The sequence below is a fragment of the Stenella coeruleoalba genome (genome assembly GCF_951394435.1).
Source record: "Stenella coeruleoalba genome assembly, chromosome: 8".
Taxonomy (NCBI): domain Eukaryota; kingdom Metazoa; phylum Chordata; class Mammalia; order Artiodactyla; family Delphinidae; genus Stenella; species Stenella coeruleoalba.
Window position 1 is genome coordinate 51,804,299 of NC_137154.1, and position 20,511 is coordinate 51,824,809.

Genomic DNA, 20,511 nt, shown 5'->3' on the forward strand with positions numbered 1-20,511 from the left:
AGTTCCTATCATCAAAAAACTGGGAACATACATACAAGTAAATGCATAAACACAATACAATGAAGAAGGTACATAAGACAGGCACCCAAACCAGCCTGGGGGTCATGATGAACCTTTTGTTAAGGGGAGACAGAGTCTTGATTCTAGTGCCAGATGTAGGGTAGAATAGACATTCCACTTACTGAATGTTAAAATATTCTGGGTTCTATGAGAGCCACTGATTTCTAGACACTTTCTGAGCCTAAGAATCAGAAAGAATACAGTGAAGTTTTTGGTAATTATGTTTTGTGTCTGCTGGATATCTGAATCAAGTTTATGACTCATGGCCATTTTGGTTATTCTAGATAATTTTTTTTTTTTAAAAAAGGTGTTGAAATACAAAACCAATCTATTTAAATAAATTCAGTAAAGATTTAAAGCAAAGTGAATTTCTGCTTTTGCCCTCTTGGTCATCCAAATGAGAGGCAGTAGGGTGTAGTCATTAAGAGCCTGGGCTTTGAAATTTGAAAAAGAATAGATACAGGTGTACGTATAACTGAATCACTTTGCTGTACACCTGAAACTAACACAACATTGTTAATCAACTATACCCCAATTTAAAAAGTTGAAAGAAAAAAAAAAAGAGCCTGGGCTTTGAGGTCTGATACGGATTTGCGTCTTGGTTCCACCACCTGGCTGTTCTGAGGAAAACAGAATAGGGGAAGGAGTGGAGATTAGGGGAGATAACAAAAGTGAGAAATTGGTTAGGAAATAATTATAGTTGTAGGAAAGAGTAATGATGGTAATCATAGACTATGATGGCAACAGAGGAAGTTATGTGGTCATATTTGGAATGTATTTTGAAGGTAGAGCTGACAGAACTACCTTATGGATAGTGTGTTGGGAGAGGGGGTTGGGGGAGATGCAGTATTCAAGGATGACTTCTAGGTTTTTAGCCTAAGCAATTGGTGAATGGTAGAGACAAAGAGCAGCAGATTTGAGAGCAGGGTATCAGGATTTTTATTTGGATAAGCTGAAATGCTTATTATACATCTAAGTGAAAATGTTAAGTAGGCACTTGTATACACTAGTTAGAAGAGGTTGAGCTAGAGATAGATTGGAGAATCAGCATCACATAGATAACATTTAAAGCCAAAATATTGAATGCAGTCACCTAGTTGATAGAAAAAGATCCAAGAACTGAGCCTTGGGTTACTCTACAATATTGAGAGCTTGGGAAGGAAAGGAAGATCCAACAAAAGAAACTGAAAAGACACAGTTGGTGAGATAGAAGGAAAGCAAGAGAGCAGCATAGCAAGTGTTTATAGAAGAAGGAGAGGGGATCTAGGTCAAATGCTGCTGAGAGATCAAGTAAGGTAAAGACTAAGAAATGACCATTAGGATGGTCATTGGCATGATGGAGGTGACCTTGACCAAGGAAATCTCAGAAAGTAGGAGATAAAAACCTGGTATAAGTTGGGGATATTGGTTGAGGAAAGGATGGGAGGTGACAAAGTGGAGAAAGCATGTAAGATAACTTTTTTGAGAAGTTTTGTTGTATAGGAGAGCAGAGAAATGGGTTAGTATCTAGAAGTGAATATGGGGTTGAAAATGTTTTTAAAGGCTAGAGAAGGTTTTTATTTTTATTTATTTTTTGATGTGGATCATTTAAAAAAAATATTCATTCATTCATTAAAATTCATTCATTCATTTAGCTAGCTAGCTACCTGTGCTGGGATCTTTTGCTGTGGCATACAAACTCTCAGTTGTGGCATGTGGGACCTAATTCCCTAACCAGGGATGGAACCTGGGCCTCCTGCATTGGGAGCGCAGAGTGTTAGCTACTGGACCACCAGGGAAGTCCCCTAGAGGATGTTTTTAAAGGATGTTTTATAGTATTCACTAGAGAAAAAAATAACGACATAAGAAAGAGACAGGATAAGTAAAGGAAACGAGGTCTTCATAAACAAGAGAGAATGGGAAACCAGTGCCCAACATTGGCCTTGAATAGGAACAGAGATATTTCACCTATTAAACAGTCTTCAAAGGCAGAGTATATGATTATAAATACTAGTGGATTTGTAGATTCAGTTTGCGGTAGAAAAACGACGTAGTAGTTCTGATTGCCTCTGTTTATCATTAAAATAAGAAACAAAGTCATTATCTAAGGCGGGGGTACACTAAAATTTTATGTGATTTTTTGTTTGTTTTAAGCTAAAAAATGAGATTTGAAGAAATGTGTTCTTGTGGGCCTGCTTCAGGTGGTGTTTTCAGTTCCGCCTGGGACATGTAGTCTTTTTGCTTGGGCCTTAGCTAACTCTGAGAAGACTAATCTATATTTATAGAGTCAAAGCGCCTAAGTTCTATCATGGCATGCAAGACCCTCTAGGAGCTAGCCCTTGCATGCCTATCCTTATTCTGTCACACCACTCCTTTACTCTCCTCTGCTCCTCCTTGCACTCTGCCTTCTAAAATCATCATCCTGCTGACTTTTTCACATCACAGTGTCTTCATTCACAACGTGCCTTCTGCCTGTTTTGCTCTGACCACCAGCTTTTATCTTCCGCTTAACTTATCTTCAGTCCTCAGTTTAGGCAAGACATTTGGGAAGCTTTCTCTAACCTCATTTAGAATAAAGTGGTTCCTTTGAACCTTGCCTTATTATATTAAAATTATTTGTTGTGTTTCTTTCCCCCACTGAATTATGTGCTTCTTGAGCACAGGCCTGGCACATAGTATCCTGCTGGTAAATATTTGCAGAACTGAAGTGATTTTAATGCCTTTACCTAATTTTTACTGCTTGGCTTATAGCCATAATAACCAAGTGGGAAGTAGTGGTAGTCTCCATGGTAAGCTACATTGGTAACCACACCTTTTTAGTAGATCGCACAGAATCTGCAGAATTATTGATTTGACCCTGGTGACATGATAAGATGGTTGCTGAATAACCTCCTCTCTCCTGTCTCACTGTTCTCTTCTAGTGTGAAGAGTGGCCAGATTCGAAATCTGGAGTCTGCCCGTGTCTCAATGGTTGGCCAAGTCAAACAGTAGGTCTTATTTTGCCCCCTTGGGCTGGTTAGAGGCTGAAACATGGTGAGGGAATTACAGATTGCTTTTATTGTCATATACCTATTCTACCATCTTGGTGAATGCCTTCATTATTTTAGATAATTTTTATAAGTGAGCTCATTAGGGCCAGCTATATAGATTTTCTTTTTTTCTTTCTTCTTTTTTGAAGAAATCCCAAAGCCAAATAATGTCTTCTATATAATACTGGATTACCTTATTAGCACAACTGTAGGTGTTAAAAGGTGAAGAATACCAGAGAAAGGACGTTAAATTAAGTGTTCACTCTAGTGCTGGCAGCTATGGTTTCATTATTATTTTTTTAACATCTTTATTGGGGTATAATTGCTTTACAATGGTGTGTTAGTTTCTGCTGTATAACAAAGTGAATCAGGTATATGTATACATATATCCCCATATCTCCTTCCTCTTGCGTCTCCCTCCCACCCTCCGTATCCCACCCCTCTAGGTGGTCACAAAGCACCGAGCTGATCTCCCTGTGCTATGCGGCTGCTTCCCACTAGCTATCTGTTTTACATTTGGTAGTGTATATATGTCCATGTAACTCTCTCACTTTGTCCCAGCTTACCCTTCCCACTCCCTGTGTCCTCAAGTCCATTCTCTATGTCTGCATCTTTATTCCTCCTGCCCCTAGGTTCCTCAGAGCCATTTTTTTTTAAGATTCCATATATATGTGTTAACATATGGTATTTGTTTTTCTCTTTCTGACTTACTTCACTCTGTATGACAGACTCTAGGTCCATCCACCTCACTACCAATAGTTCAATTTCATTTCTCTTTATGGCTGAGTAATATTCCATTGTATATATGTGCCACATCTTCTTTATCCATTCATCTGTCAGTGGACACTTAGGTTGCTTCCATGTCCTGGCTATTGTAAATAGTGCTGCAGTGAACACTGTGGTGCGTGTCTCTTTTTGAATTATGGTTTTTTCAGGGTATATGCCCAGTAGTGGGATTGCTGGGTCATATGGTAGTTCTATTTTTAGTTTTTTAAGGAACCTCCATACTGTTCTCCATAGTGGCTGTATCAGTTTACATTCCCACCAACAGTGCAAGAGGGTTCCCTTTTCTCCACACCCTCTCCAGCATTTATTGTTTGTAGATTTTTTGATGATGGCCATTCTGACCGGTGTAAGGTGATAGATACCTCATTGTAGTTTTGTTTTTAATTTATTTTTGACTGCGTTGGGTCTTCGTTGCTGCACATGGGCTCTCTCTAGTTGTGGTGAGTGGGGGCTATGCTTCGTTGCAGTGCGTGGGCCTCTCATTGGGGTGGCTTCTCTTGTTGCGGATCCTGGGCTCTAGGCATGTGAGCTTCAGTAGTTGTGTCATGTGGGCTCAGTAGTTGTGGCTCACGGGCTCTAGAGCGCAGGCTCAGTAGTTGTGGCTCATGGACTTAGTTGCTCCACAGCATGTGGGATCTTCCCAGACCAGGGCTTGAACCTGTATTCCCTGCATTGGCAGGCAGATTCTTAACCACTGTGCCACCAGGGAAGCCCTCATTGTAGTTTTGATTTGCATTTCACTAATGATTAGTGATGTTGAGTGGTCTTTCATGTGTTTGTTGCCAATCTGTATATCTTCTTCGGAGAAATGTCTTTTTAGGTCTTCTGCCCATTTTTGGATTGGGTTGTTTTTTTTTTTTTGATATTGAGCTGCATGAGCTGCTTGTATATTTTGGAGATTAATCCTTTGTCAGTTGCTTCATTTACAAATATTTTCTCCCATTCTGAGGGTTGTCTTTTCGTCTTGTTTATGGTTTCCTTTGCTGTGCAAAAGCTTTTAAGTCTCATTAGTTTCCATTTGTTTATTTATTTATTTTGTTTGTTTGTTTGTTTTTTTGCGCTATGCGGGCCTCTCACTGTTGTGGCCTCTCGCGCTGCGGAGCAGCACAGGCTCCAGACGCGCAGGCTCAGCGGCCATGGCTCATGGGCCTAGCCGCTCCGTGGCATGTGGGATCTTCCTGGACTGGGGCACGAACCCGAGTCCCCTGCATCAGCAGGCGGACTCTCAACCACTGCGCCACCAGGGAAACCCTATTTTTGTTTTTATTTCCATTTCTTTAGGAGGTGGGTCAAAAAGGACCTTGCTGTGATTTATGTCATAAATTCTGCCTATTTTCCTCTAAGAATTTGATAGTGTCTGGCCTTACATTTAGGTCTTTAATCCATTTTGAGTTTATTTGTGTATGGTGTTAGGAAGTGTTCTAATTTCATTCTTTTACACATAGCTGTCCAGTTTTCCCAGCCCCACTTATTGAAGAGGCTGTCTTTTCTCCATTGTGTATTCTTGCCTCCTTTATCAAAGATGAGGTGACCGTATCTGTGTGGGTTTATCTCTGGGCTTTCTGTCCTGTTCCATTGACATATATTTCTGTTTTTGTGCCAGTATATGGTTTTATTCTGATAAGAGTCTCCTTCTAAGCCAAACCTGGTTGTAAGGAAATTATATTATAAAAGCTTCCGCATAGCCTGGGTGAAAGCCAGATTTTAAGGTAGAGCTAAGATTATTTAGCCCAATTGATCCTCCTAGGTAGGGTTACATCAGTCCTGGGTATTGCTATATAGTCACAAAATAAACTTTAGGTGAATTGGGAAAATGTTGCCCACCAGGACAAACAGCACAAGAGTTGATGAAAATGATAATGGCATTATTGAATACCTGCTATTTGCCAGGCACTGTGCAAGGTATTTTATATACACTATGTAAAATTTAAAACCTTGGGTAATGGAAATCTTTCAGACATACACAAGTAGAATAATATAATGAACCTCAATGTACCCATTGCCCATCTTCAACAGTTATGAACTCATGGACAGTCTTGTTTCATCTGTGCCCCTATTTACTTCCCCTAAGGACAAAATATATTGAAAGAAATTTCAGATAAACATAATTTCCTCTGTAAGATTTTGGCATGCTCTAAAAGGTAAGGACACTTTAAGCACAGTCACAAGACTGCTGTCACACCTAAAACAATTAACAGTTCCTTAATATCATCAAAGGTCTTTAGTATTCACTTACCTGATTATCTCATACATTTTTTTAGTTCAAATTATAATATTATAATAGGGTAAATACATAGCAATTGATTGATAAATCTCTTAAGTATCTTTAATCTATAGGTTCCACTTCTCTCTCTCTCTCTTTTTTTTCCTGGAAATTTATTTATTGTGGAAACCTAGTTGTTTGCCCTTTAGAACTTCCCACAATCTAGATTTGCTGATTGATTCCTCAAGGTGTAATTTAACATGTTCCTTTATTCCCTGTATTTTCTGTAAATTGTTAGATCAGAGGTTTGATCAATCTTAGGTTTGTTTGTTGTTATTTTGGTTTATTTGTTTGCAAGTATAGGTGATATCGTATACTGCAATCAGGAGGCACATAATGGTCTGGTTGTCTCTTTTATTTTTTTAATGTTAGTAGCCATTGATGATCACTACCTAGATTCATTCATTCATTCATTTGCACTATCTCATTTAATCCTTACCATACCTCTTCAAGGTAACTATCATTTTATAGGGGAGGAAATGGAAGTTCAGAAAGGTAAAGTGACTTTCCCGGGATCACTAGCTAATGAATGATAGAGCTCATATTCAAATTCCCGTGTATTTGACTTCAAGGGAAAGGGAAAAGGGAAAGGAAAAGGAAAAAAGCGAAAGGGAAAAAGGGAAAGGGAAATTTGCGTAGTAATATCTGGCAGGCACAATGCAGAGGTTTTAAATAAGCTGTGAGGCTGCTCACTTTTCAATGCTTAAATATTTTGAGATCTGACTTGTCTAAGCAGTGGTAAAGCATTTTGAAAGGGAGTTAATTTACATGGCTTGTATGCAGGTAGTTCGCTGATTTGTAAATTTTTACTTCACGTGCTGTTTTCTCTAAATATGTAAACCTATGTATGTAAGAGTCTGTGTGTTTTAATTGTGACATAGATATTCGCTGGAACCTTCTTGCCCTTCTTGATCTAGGTATAATTCTCTTGAACCTCTCATTCCACTCCCAAAGCACATGTTGTTTCTTTGATACTTTGACCTAGACGTGAAACTTGACCCCTAAGTTCCTAAGAAAACCCCCACTTAACAAAACACTTGTGAACATACAGGTCACTGAAGGTTTGATAGAGGAGACCGAGAAGGAGAAGTTATTCTTAAAAATCCACCACTGAAGCTTGACTGACCGTTGAATTTATCCCAGTCTCTTTTTGTCTTGCTTGTTCTCTCTCCTTTCCTCCTTTCTCTCTCCCTTTTCAAGGGCAAAATAACATTACCATGCAGAGCAGACCTTGGCCCTAGCTGCTGCATAGGCTGTTGAGGTTTTACCTTTAACACTTGTCAATGTATTTTTTTCCGAGTTCTCTTTAAAAGGAATTATGGTACCAGCTGTTCCTATAATAATTTTTCTACCTAATTACATAATAGAGATAATATTTTTAGATGAAAAACAACAATAATTGGTTGCATCAGATGTGTTGATGTCTAAGGTTTATCTGGCCCTGGTTATTGTTTTTTTAATCTATTTTTTATTAATTAATTAATTTATTTTTATTTTTGGCTGCATTGGGTCTTCATTGCTGCCCACGGGCTTTCTCTAGTTGCATTGAGCAAGGGCTACTCTTCGTTGTGGTGCGCGGGCTTCTCATTGCGGTGGCTTCTCATTGCAGAGCATGGTCTTCAGTAGTTGCAGCACGCAGGCTCAGCAGTTGTGGCTCGCAGGCTCTAGAGCGCAGGTTCAGTAGTTGTGGTGCATGGGCCTAGTTGCTCCGTGGCATGTGTGATCTTTCCCGGACCAGGGCTCAAGCCCATGTCCCCTGCATTGACAGGCAGACTCTCAACCACTACACCACCAGTGGCCCTGGTTACTGTAATTGCCAGTTTCTGTCAGCTTATTAAAAGTGGAGGCCCTTTACCAATCTGTTTAAGCCTTGTTCTACTACAGGCAGGGTACAGTAGAAAAGCACTATGCTTTAGAGTTAATTGGGCCTGGATCTGCCTCCCAGGCTTATCCACTCATGAGCTAGGTGATCCTGGACAATTTTTTTAACTCTTCAGAGCTACTTTATGGGATTGCTATGAGGATTATATAAGATAACGCCAATAAAACTCTTGTCACCATGCCTCAGGAAATGGTTACTCCCTTCTGTGGGTCAGTATTGCTGCAGGAACTGGGAACCAGCCCTTGGAGTATAGTCAAACATTGGTGATGACTTCCACAGTCCTGGTCAACTTTTGTACATTTTAAAATGCACGTTTTTCACACCCTCCTTCTCCCAGGAGCACTGTTAAGTTTAAACTAATATTTGATTATAAAAGGCCATAAATATCAGCATCTCTAAGGTAATTTGTGTGTAGAAGAGAGGTGTGTGATAACACTTTTTTTTTAAAAAAAACATAGGTGTGAAGGAATTACAAGTCCAGAAGGCTCCAAATCTATAGTAGAAGGAATCATAGAGGAAGAAGAAGAAGACGAAGAAAGAAGTGAGTCAGTAAACAAAAGGAAAAAGGAAGATGACATGGAGGTGGGTGAAAGCCTGAATACACCTGGAAGGATGGGTTAGGGAATGGTTCAAAAGTGTGTAAGGTGCGAAAGGGAGGTAACATTGTTCTTTTTGTCCATCGTTAGATATTTTAGGAGACGAAGATACCATCGTAATAGATACTTAGATTAACTGTAAGATATAAAGCACTGTTGATGGCTCTGACAAATTGGAACATAAAACTTACAGTACTACCCTACCCTCAAGCAAACTGCTTTCTCATCAGGCCCTTTCTCACCTCTGTACTTCTGTTCCTGTGATTTATCTCATGAGAAAATCCCATTTCGTACCAGTCTACCCTAAACTTATCCAGATCCTTCCCATCTTTCAAGGTGTATCTCCTTGGGGAAGCTTTCTGACCCCAGTTTATATTAGTCCCTCTGCAGTACAGGACTGAGAGCCTGTAGGACACACCTTAGCACTTGCTTTTCTGAAGTTGTGACCAAGTCATAGAACTGATTTTCATAAGCCACATTCAAAATATTATGGTTTTCTTATAGTCATCCCTAGAATGCAGATTCAGTGTCCTCTAATAACATAAGAATTGTCTCCCAACAAAAATATCCTATGTATTTTGAGGGCAGGAACTGATGTTCTGTGTGAATTTCCTTCAGCGTATAGCTCAGGGTTGTGTGCATAGTGAGTGTTCTGTGAGAACTTGCTGAGCAACTGATTTGAGGACACCAGTGGGAAGGGGTGCTTTTTCTGGGAAATGATGAGTGAGTGTGAGCCATAGACTTTCTGGGATGGATTATGAATATCTTACTAATGACAGGGAATTAGTAAGATGTTACTAATCTTACTTATGTATACTTGGTGTATACCACATATTCCTTTGCATTTGGAGATGCTAGTGTTAGCAAGGAAGAGGGTGCATTTTTTTTAAACAGTATTTTTAATTTAATGAGGATCTTCTTGTCATCCTTAAGATCAATGAATAATACTTTGTACCTCTTTGGAGTTTACAAAATTATAAATAATGCATGATCAGTTTGCCCTCCAACACTCTGTGAGACGAGGGGAGACCTTTTCTCACATGTTAACACTATAGAAACTGAGACTCAGAGATGAAGAGATTTGTTCAGGGTAATCAATTAGTGTTTAGTAGATTTGAGACTGATACAAACTATCAGTTACGTTTTACCTTTTATGTGCTAGGATCTATACTGAATGCTTCACATTAATATCTCTAGTTCTCATTTTGCCTCTGCATTGTAGATATTAACACTGTTTTACAACTCAGATGCAGATACTTGCTTATGGTCACATATAAATGTTAGTGCTAAAACACATCTAGATCCTCTGATTTTTAATTCCAACTCATTTTTTCCTTATAATTTTTTATAGGGCCTATTGTATGGGGTTTTATGAACTCCAGCAGTTTTGTTAGGAGGACAAACTGAGGCATATCAGTCAATGAGGAGCATAGCTAAACAGTCTCCACCTGAGGAAGGACACAGAGAAACTCTAGTAGTCAACAACTTCTTGCAACTAGTAGATAAGTCCTGGAGATCTGATGCACAGCACAGTAATTATAGGCAACAATACTGTATTATAAACTTCAAAGTTGCTAAGACACTAGATCTTAATTGTTCCCACCACAAAAAAATGATAATTATATGACATGTTAGAGGTGTTAGGTAACACTGTGGTGGTAATCATATTGCAATATATAAATGTATCAGATCAACATGTTGTACACTGTAAACTTAAACAATGTTGTATGTCAGTTATATCTCAAAGGAAAAATAAATTAAAATGATGGAGAAAATGTTAATAATGCCAATTAAACTTAACAACAACAGTACAAAAAACCGGGCAAAGCTTCATAGGGGCATCTCTGTTTAGCACAATATAAAAAGTTGTGTTTCAAATGACCCTGAGGCATACATAAGAGGTCAGTTGCATCCACTCTGCTCTGTAAAAGAAAACAAGCTATACATTTTTATTGGGGATGGGGAGAATCTAATACAAAATGGTTAAAATACAGAAAAGAAAGGGAAAACATTTAAGCTTTGATCCTTAAAGGAATAAACTTCACTTGTCCAGGAGATATTCCTTTATGCATAAATCTCTCTTTTTCGGACTGCTTTATTGAAAGGTAACTCATCCAAAGTATACCATTCAGTGATTTTTAGTACAGTCACAGTTGTGCAACCATCACAACAATCTAATCTTAGAACATTTTCGTCACTTTTAAAAGAAATGTCTTACTCATTTGCAGTCATTTTCCATTTCTCTCCATCCTTTCCAAATCTAGGCAATCACTAATCTACTTTCCGTCTCCACAGATTTGCCTAATCTGAGCATTTAATATAAGTGGAATTATGCAGTATGTGATCTTCCATGACTTCCATTCCATCGCATAATGTTTTCCAGGTTCATTCTGTTGTAGCATGTATCAGTACTTCATTCCTATTTATGGCTGAATAATATTCCATTGTATAGATAGACCTTTTTTTTCAGATTTATTGAGGTATAATTGCCAATTAAAATTGTAAGATATTTAAAGTGTACAATGTGATGAACAGATGCATTGTGAAAGGATACTCCTCAATGAGTTAACACATCCATCACCTCACAGATTTACCTTTTTTGTGTGTGTTTTTGAGGACATTTAAGTTTACTCTCTTAGCAGATTTCAGTTATACAATACGTTATTGTCAACTATAGTCACTATAATTGTGTTTTATATTAATTAGATCCTCAGACCTTTTTCATCTTATAATTGAAAGTTTATACCCTTTTACCAACTTCTATCTATTCTTCTACCTTCCAGCCCCTGGCCTGGTAACCACTTTTTTTTTTTTTTTTTGCGGTATGCAGGCCTCTCACTGTTGTGGCCTCTCCCGTTGCGGAGCACAGGCTCCGGACACGCAGGCTCAGCAGCCATGGCTCACGGGCCCAGCTGCTCCGTGGCATGTGGGACCTTCCCGGACCGGGACATGAACCCGTGTCCCCTGCATTGGCAGGCGGACTCTCAACCACTGCGCCACCAGGGAAGCCACTGGTAACCACTTTGATAGACCACACTTTTAATCCATTCATCAGTTAATGGACATGTGGGTTATTTCCACTTTTTGTCTATTAGGAATAATGCTGATATAAACATTCAAGTACAAATTTTTGCGTGGGCATAGGTTTTTATTCTCTTGGGTATATACCTGTGAGTGGAATTGCTGGATGGTAACTCATTTGAGGAACAGCCATTCTGTTTTCCAGAGTGCCTGCATCATTTCATATTCGCAGCAGCAGTGTATGAGGGATCCAGTTTTTCTGTATCCTTGCCAGCACTTCTTACTGTCTTTCTTTTTGATTATAGCCATCCTAGTATGAAGTGGAATCTCATATCTGTGGTTTTGATTTACATTTTTCTAATGACTATTGATGTTGAGCATGTTTTCATGTGCTTATTGGCCATTTATGTATCTTCTCTGGAGAAATATCTCCTCATATCTTTTGCCCATTTTTAAATAGGGTTATTTGTCTTTTTATTATTGAGTTGTATTTGCGGATGAAATCTAGTATGCATTTGGGAGCAGCTTGTGAGATTATGCTGTCTCTGTGGAGCTGATCTCTTATAAATGACTCATAAATGGGAAGCACTGCATGCAGTAGGACAGGCTGAGGTTCCAAGTTGAAATGACAGTTAGTGTTCATTTCAAAGTGTCCTGTGTCTGGAAAATATTAATAGAAGAGAATAGAATGAGTTGTTTAGTGAGATCTAGAAGATCCAAGTTTCCTGACTCCCCATCCAGTGATCTTTTTTTTAAAATTGTGGTAAAAAACACACACAACATAAAATTTACCATCTTAACCATTTTAAAGTGTATAGTTCAGTAATATTAAATATATTCACACTGTTGTGCAACCAGTTTCCAGAATTTTCTTATCTTGCAAAACTGAAACTCTGTACCCATTAAACAACAACTCCCCTTTCCCGCTTCCCCCAACCCCTAATAATCACCATTCTACTTTCTGTTTCTGTGAATTTCACTATACTTTAGATACCTCATATAAGTGGACTCATATAGCATTTGTGATCATTAATGATCAATGCAAATCAAATCAAATGCAAATCAAAACCATAAATATCACTTTGTACCCATTAGGGTGGCTACTGCCAAAAAAACCCAAAATAACAAGTATTGGCAAGGACGTGGAGAAATTGGAACCATTGTGCACTATTGGTGGGATTACAAAATGGTACAATCACTATTAAACATGGTATGGCAGTTACTCAAAAAATTAAAAATAGAACTACATTATGATCCAGCAATCTCACTTTTGGGTATATACCCAAAAGAAATGAAAGCAGGGTCTTGAATAGATATTTGCACACCCATGTTCACAGCAGCTGATCTCTTAATAATAAGTGCTGTTGGAACATCTTTTCATGTACTTATCGGCTGTTTGTACATCTTCTTTGGAGAAATGTCTGTTCAATTCCTATGCCCATTTTTAAATGAGGTTATTTGATTTTTTTGTTGTTGAGTTACAGGAATTCTTTTATGTCCTTTGGATATCAACTCCTTATGAGATACATGACTTGCAGATATTTTCTCCCATTCAGTGGTATGCCTTTTCACTCTATTGATTGAGTTCTTTGATGCACAAACGTTTTTAAGTTTGATATAGTCCATTTATCTATTTTTACTTTTGTTGCCTCTGCTTTTGGTTCCATAACCAAGAAATCATTGCTAAGTCCAATGTCGTGAAAAGTTTCATGATGCTTTCTTCTAGAACTTTTACAGTTGTAGGTTTTTATATTTAGGTTTTAATCCATTTGAGTTAATTTTTGTATGTTGTCCAACTTCATTCTTTTGCTTATGGATATCCAGTTTCCCCAGCACCATTTGTTGAAAAGAGTGTCCTTTCTCCATTGAGTAGTCTCAGCATCCTTATCAAAGATCATTCGACTGTATATGTGAGAGTTTATTTCTGGGCTCTCGAAGTTTTTATTCCATTGCTCTATTTGTCTGTCTTTATATCATTACTATGCTGTTTTGATTACTGTAACTTTGTAATATATTTTGAAATCAGAGAGCATGAGTCCTCCAATTTTGTTCTTCTTTATTAAAATTGCTTTGGCTATTTGGGGTCCCTTGAGATTCTATATGAATTTTAGGATGAATTTTTCTATTTTTGCAAAAAATGCCATTGGGATTTTGATATTGTGTTAAATCTGCAGATCATTTGGGTAGTATGAACATCTTAATCATGTGGTGATCTTTAATACAATATATGCTGTCTCATGCTCACTTCTAGATTTTCATATTTTGGTTGATATGTGGTCATCTAATTATTTCAGTTATAATATTTCACAATTTTGATGCAGAGAAGTATAGAGAACCTTTTATTTGTTCAGCTTGTATTTGATGAGTGCATACTCTGTGCCATCTACTTTATATCGAGATTTAACAGATATTGACATTTTGTCATATTTGTGTCAGTTTTCCTTTTTTAAATTACCATTGCAGGAACATTATATCATTGTCATAAATAAAAATATAAGAAAACATGTTCTATGAACAAATCAACATATTTTCAGTTTTCCCTTCCAGTTCTTTCCCAAAGTGTACCATATTTTTCCACTAGTAATCCTAACTTAGATGACATGTTGTACTCTGCTTCTTTCACTTAATATTATATTGTAAGCATTTTTCATACTACAATGTGTTTTTGTAGTTATTCTTCTGGTGATGTGTTCTTTTTGCCAGATGAGTATAAGAAGCTCAATCTTGGCCTTACCATTTACTAGGTTTGTGATCTTAAGAAAGTTTCCTAGGTTCATTGAAACTAATAGAAGTAAAAAGTAAACTTCTGATTATCTAAACATGGAAATTACAACAATAACCTATGTCACAAGGCTGTTATAAGGATTAAATGTATATTAAAATGTCAGGGACATGGTAAGCTCTTAATATGTGCTAGTTTCCTTCCCTTTCCTTTTCCCAGGGACCTAGTTTTTATCCTGTTCCTCCAGGGGTTGCCCTCAGAGACTCAAAACTTGCTCTTATTCCTCCAGACCAAGAAGGACCATCCTTACACTTGGAGAATTGAATTGGCAAAAACAGAAAAATACTGGGATGGCTGGTTCCGAGGCTTATCCAATCTCTTTCTTAGTTGTCCTATTCCGAAATTGCTGCTCCTGGCTGGTAAGTGTGTATGTGTTTTTATTAGTCAGCTTGGGCTGCCATAACAAAATACAATAGACTGGGTTGCTTAAACAACAGATTAATTTTCCCACAGTTCTAGAGGCTGGAAGTCTGAGATAAGGGTTCCAGACTGGTCGAGTTCTGCTAAGAGCTCTCTTACTGACTTGCAAACAACCACCTTTTCACTGTGTCCTTACATGGCAGAGAGAGCGAGAACAAGCTAGCTCTCTGCTGTTTATTCTTATAAGGACACTAATCCTGTCCTGTGAGGGCCCTACCCTTATGACCGCATTTAACCTTAATTACTTCCTCATTTAACCTTAATTACTTCCATATCTCCAAATATGGTCACATTGTGAATTAGGCCTTCATCATATAAATTTGGGGGGAACACAGTTGAGTCCCTAGCAGTGTATGTATATTGTCATCTCAGCATGTCTTTGTTAAAGCTATTTACCAAATGGGTAGCGACTTCCAAAGTGAAGTACAATCCTCACTCATTTGTGCCCTTTCTCCTCCCTTTGCCAAATCCCTAAACCTAACTAAATATAAGCATCCACCTGGGATGGCCAAATTCTTGCCTGGCCTCTACCTGGTCAAGCCCAAGTCCTTCTCCTTGAGTGGTATAAGGATATTCTGAGTATAATGGAAATTTGAAAAGTAAAACCCTATTTTCAGAAACCAGCTTAAACAAGCAAAGTGGTTATGGGGAACCTCAGCCTAGAAAGCTTCATGTGGTGAGAATATACCTTCAGGGAGTTAGGATTGGCATTAACATGAATTGAGAATGTCATCATGTTTACAACTCTAGCAATTTTTACTTCATTATTGAACAGCAAATCTTATTTCACACAGCTTTTTTCTAGCAAGCTACTTATGGATTCTCTTATTTTGTTCTAGGTGTTGATAGATTGGATAAAGATCTGACTATTGGCCAAATGCAAGGTAAGCTGTGAAGAAATTATGTTCCTAGGCATAAATTATGTTATGCCCTCTCTCCCCTGAGGGCAGAGAAATGGGCAGAGTCATGTGGAAATTTTCCATCTAAAAATGGGAATTATACTACGACATATGCCTCAGAGTTGTAAGGATTAAAGTGAGGCAATGTCTTTGAAAGGGGCATTATAAACTATAAAGTACTCTGTGTAAATATACATATTGTGAAAGATATTCTGAATACTGATCAGTATTTTTATTATTGTTCGAATTCTTAGGAAGGGGAAAGGTCCAAGATAACCCAGATAGAAAAAGGTTGAACTCTATTTAGAAGACAGCATAATGAGGTGGTAAAAGCAAGGGCTCTGAGAAATGCGTTTGAGTATTGCTTCCTTCCTGCTAATTTTTTTGACCTTGGGCAAGTTACTTGACCTGCCTTAGCTTTAGTTTTCTCGTTCTATAAAATGAGAAAATTGATGGCAACCTCACAAGGATTGTGAGGTATAATGAGTAGGAAAGTGACATGTTGTGCTTAGGTCCAGGTGTATTGGCTAGATGACTGTGGAGGTAGTGGAACAAATTTCATGGAAGCTTTTGGCTTTAGTACAGATGAAAGGCCTGGTGAAGGTGAAGTCAGTAGTCACTGGCAACTTTGGGTTATAGGAAGAAGAGGTGCTAACTCCAAGGCCAAGGTTTCAAGCTTAAGCAGATTCTGTTCTTGACCTTCCTTCTTTTCTACTTACTCTCCCTGGGCAATCTCATGGCTCTCATTTATACCCTGAGAACTCCCAAAACTAAACATCTGACTCATACCTCTCCATGTATCAAACCTGCAGGACATCTCTACTTGGATGTCTCATGGGCCCCTCAGACTGTTCCTTGAGCTGTCCTCAAGCTCTCCACAGAGAAGGGGGCTATTTTCCTTGATAATAGTTGTTCAAAGGCCTCTGAATGATTTACCAAACTCTGACCTTAGACCTTCATACCATACCCTTCCCTTCCCCCAACTACATAGTGTCCTGAGGCCTTGAGCAGGACCATGGGCTGGGACTATGTGATTTTTTTGGCACTGATGTTGGTAATTCTGTTTTATTTTTTAATTTATTTTCGGCTGCGTCAGGTCTTTGTTGCTGCACATGGGCTTTCTCTAGTTGCGGCGAGGGGGGCTACTCTTTGTTGTGGTGCATGGACTTCTCATTTCGTTGGCTTCTCTTGTTGCGGAGCACGGGCTCTAGGCATGCGGGCTTCAGTAGTTGTGGCATGTGGGCTCAGTTGTTGTGGCTCGTGGGCTCTAGAGCACAGGCTCAGTAGTTGTGGCGCACGGGCTTAGTTGCTCTGCGGCATGTGGGATCTTCCCGGACCAGGGCTCAAACCCCAGTCCCTTGCATTGGCAGGCGGATTCTTAACCACTGTGCCACCAGGGAAGTCCTGATGTTGGTTATTCTGAGCTTAGACATTTTTCCGTAAATTCAATTAAGCAAACCTTTTCTAAGCAAGAAAAGACCTGTGTAAGACCTGTGCTTGATGCTGGGCACACAGAAGAATCAGACATAGCTCTTGATACTATCTGAAAGCAGTTAATCTTGACTAGAATAGCATTTGGAATCAGTGTTGATCACCAGCCTTGGAAGCAGACAGTCCTGGGTTTGAATCACTCTTACTGGTTTTGTGGCCCGAGTGGATTGCTGACTTCCTTAATTCTGAGTTTCTTCATCTATCGAATGGAGATAATGAAATAATTCAATTGTGTGAGGTTTAAATGAGAAAATGTGGGTGAAGTAAAATAAATGATGGCTTCATTGTGTCCAGGAGGCACTCCTGATACCTCATTAAATCCCTCCTGTTACCCCAGTAAGGTTTATGCCAAGACCACCTTCTCTTTCAAAGCATCCCATGAGTATGTATAGAGAGTAATGACATCCATAAAACAAAAGGAAATGGCTAAATCACCACAGATTCCAAACCACAGCCTTCCCAGCACTGTTTAAACCAGCTGAATTAGTTACTGAATCCTAGAAATCCAGCACTCATTGATGGTGCAACTTAGGTGAATGATTTAGGCTCTCTGAACCTAAAGTTCCTCATCTGTAAGATTGGCGGGGAGGGGCTTCCCTCGTGGCACAGTGTTTAAGAATTCACCTGCCAGTGCAGGGGACATGGGTTCGAGCCCTGATCCTGGAAGATCTCACATGCCGTGGAGCAACTAAGCCCGTGTGCTACAACTACTGAGCCTGTGCTCTAGAGCCCACGAGCCACAACTGCTGAGCCCACATGCCACAACTACTGAAGCCTGCGCGCCTAGAGCCCGTGCTCCGCAACAAGAGAAGCCACCACAATGAGAAGCCCACGCACTGCAATGAAGAGTAGCAGCAACTAGAGAAAGCCCGCATGCAGCAACGAAGACCCGATGCAGACAAAAATAAATAAATAAAATAATATGGAGTTGGAAATATGCCCACCTCATAGAATAATTGTGAGGATTACCCATGATTATGTTATTTTATGTGTACTGGGTACAGCATTGTTAGTATGTGTGAGCTCTCCCTGATTCCTTATACCCACTCTTCCAAAGAGGAGTGAAAAATGCAGTCCCAGTCATCAAGGTTTGAGTTGTAAGTTTTATCAGGTTATTTGCTCAATAGTTCATTCATCTAAAACTTACTAAGCACTTATTTAATATCTAGCCCTGGGTTGGGCCCTATTAGGGATATAGAGCAAGTAATGATATTAGCCCTGTTCTTACAGAAATGACACACTCCTGGGGGGGCAAGCACCAGTGGCATATAGATATTAGTTTACAGAACAACAGGGGCACAAGCTGCTCTGTGTTTGGATCCATTAAATGCATTAACAGTAGTACATTAGGAGATACAGGGGAGAGGGGACTAGGCTAGAGCACCCAGCGGCAGCTTACTGCAGGAAGAGGGGCATAAGCAGGACCTTACTGGAGGGAATGGTCTTAGTTCCTCTGCTGACTAATTAAGTGGCCTTGGGCAAATCACTTCACTAATCAAGGCCTTGGTTTCATCATCTCAAAAAAGAATTTCAGTATTTGTCCTGCTTAATTTTATAGGGTAAATTTGAGAATCAACTTAAAAAATGGGTAGATGAGTATTTTGAAAAAAGATTTTAAAGCACTGTGTAACTGGGGTAAGAATCCCAGAATGTGATAGCCAGAAGGACTTCCAGAGCTTACTCCCTTATTCTGAGGCTCTGAGAGTCTGCTCTTTCTACCTGTGGGAGCTCTGGGTCCCGTATTCTTTAGTCTCCTTAGAGATCTTGCTTTATCAGTCATTTCTGTTCATTCTTAATAACTGTCACATTAGTTGTGAGCTTACAGTGTTCTACAGGACAGTGTGAGAAAGTGCCTAGTACCGTGTCTGGCACATAGTTAAGCACTCAAATGGTAACTTATTATTGTAATAATAAATCTCAAAGTCCTTAACATGGCCTACAAACCCCTTAATGGTATGGTCCCTGCTTACCTCTCCAGCCTCATTGTTAACTCTCATGAGCACCATGCCAAAGTTTTTCTTTTCAGGAGCAAATACCATTTCATCCTTCTTTCTTTGTGCAAGTTATTTTTTCTGTGTGGGAAGCCTTCCTGGATCCCTATTTGATTGCAAAGCCCCTCTTCTTGTGTTTTTCCAGTTCCATACTGTGTTTTTCCAGTTCCATATGCTCTGTGTTATCATAGGAACTACATGCTGCATTAAAATGTTGGTTTTTATGTTTTGCTCTCCCACTAGACTGTAGTGTATACAGGAACTGTTTCTATGTGTCTGGCCCAAAGTAAATGCATACTAAATAGGTGTAGAAAGAAAAAGTGAAGGGAAAATGATTTGCTCAAGGTTACAATTTCAAGTATTACCATCCTCCTCAAAGGCTAGGTGTAACTGGGTCCAGAGTATTGGCAGGGAGGGGATGGGGGATTCCTGGCCTCCTGGAGTGACCTGTGAGGCTACAGAGATGGTAAGGAGAGGACCATTTTAGTCCCTGAGGTGGCTTTGGTTTGTATCTTCCCCAGGGAAGTTCCAGATGCAGGTCCTACCCCAGTGTGGCCATGCAGTCCATGAGGACGCTCCAGACAAGGTGAGTCTGGTGCTTGATGAATGTAAAAGGACAACGTGGAATAACTGTGGGTCTCACAGAAGATAGAACCAGCCTCTGAGTCAGCCTGTGTCGCCTGCAGCAGCTGCTGTGGGGCCTACACAGATGGGACTCCACCAGCTCCCCAGACCTCTCCCTGGCAGCTGCTTCTGGTCTTGGCTTTGTGTGTATGGGCTGAGGAGTTACTGGCACCCTGCTATTTCACCCAGGGCTCTATGGTTAAGATCTTAAGCTCTACTTCTCCATTGCCCCCAAAAGCCAGATGGTAGAAGGGATAATCGGGTAGAAACTGCTCCCTAAACCACAGTCACAGTTAGGAATTAATATGTGCTCCTCCTGTAGGAAAAAAGTGCTTTGTAACTCTAAGGGGATAAATAAGCCTTCACATCATTCCTCTTGACTTCTCTGGACCCATCCCTGGCAAAGGGTGGGGAGGAGTCTCCCAGCCCTGCCAGGATGCAGGTCCTTTTGATTTCAGGCTCCTCAGAACTGTAGGGCCCATGAGTCCACCAGAGAGCCTTACCTTCCAACAGAAGCCCACCAGACCTCCAAGGATGAACCCCGTTGCTACCCTTAACATGGCCTGGAACATCTCTCCCTTTTCCAGGTAGCTGAAGCTGTTGCCACTTTCCTGATTCGGCACAGGTTTGCAGAGCCCATCGGTGGATTCCAGTGGTAAGGAAGTACAAAGGTTTAAGGAGCCCAGCA

At 39.6% G+C, this 20,511-nt stretch overlaps 1 protein-coding gene across 1 annotated transcript in view; it reads left to right on the forward strand.

The window, feature by feature from the left end:
• Window positions 1–20,511, forward strand: part of PPME1 (protein phosphatase methylesterase 1) — a 77,531-nt gene that overhangs the window by 53,321 nt on the left and 3,699 nt on the right. Inside the window, exons 8-13 of the mRNA XM_079928278.1 lie at window positions 2,961–3,026; window positions 8,458–8,581; window positions 14,628–14,757; window positions 15,658–15,702; window positions 19,721–19,785; window positions 20,411–20,478. Of these exons, the coding sequence (XP_079784404.1) occupies window positions 2,961–3,026; window positions 8,458–8,581; window positions 14,628–14,757; window positions 15,658–15,702; window positions 19,721–19,785; window positions 20,411–20,478 (498 nt within the window). The remainder of the gene's footprint in view (window positions 1–2,960; window positions 3,027–8,457; window positions 8,582–14,627; window positions 14,758–15,657; window positions 15,703–19,720; window positions 19,786–20,410; window positions 20,479–20,511) is intronic.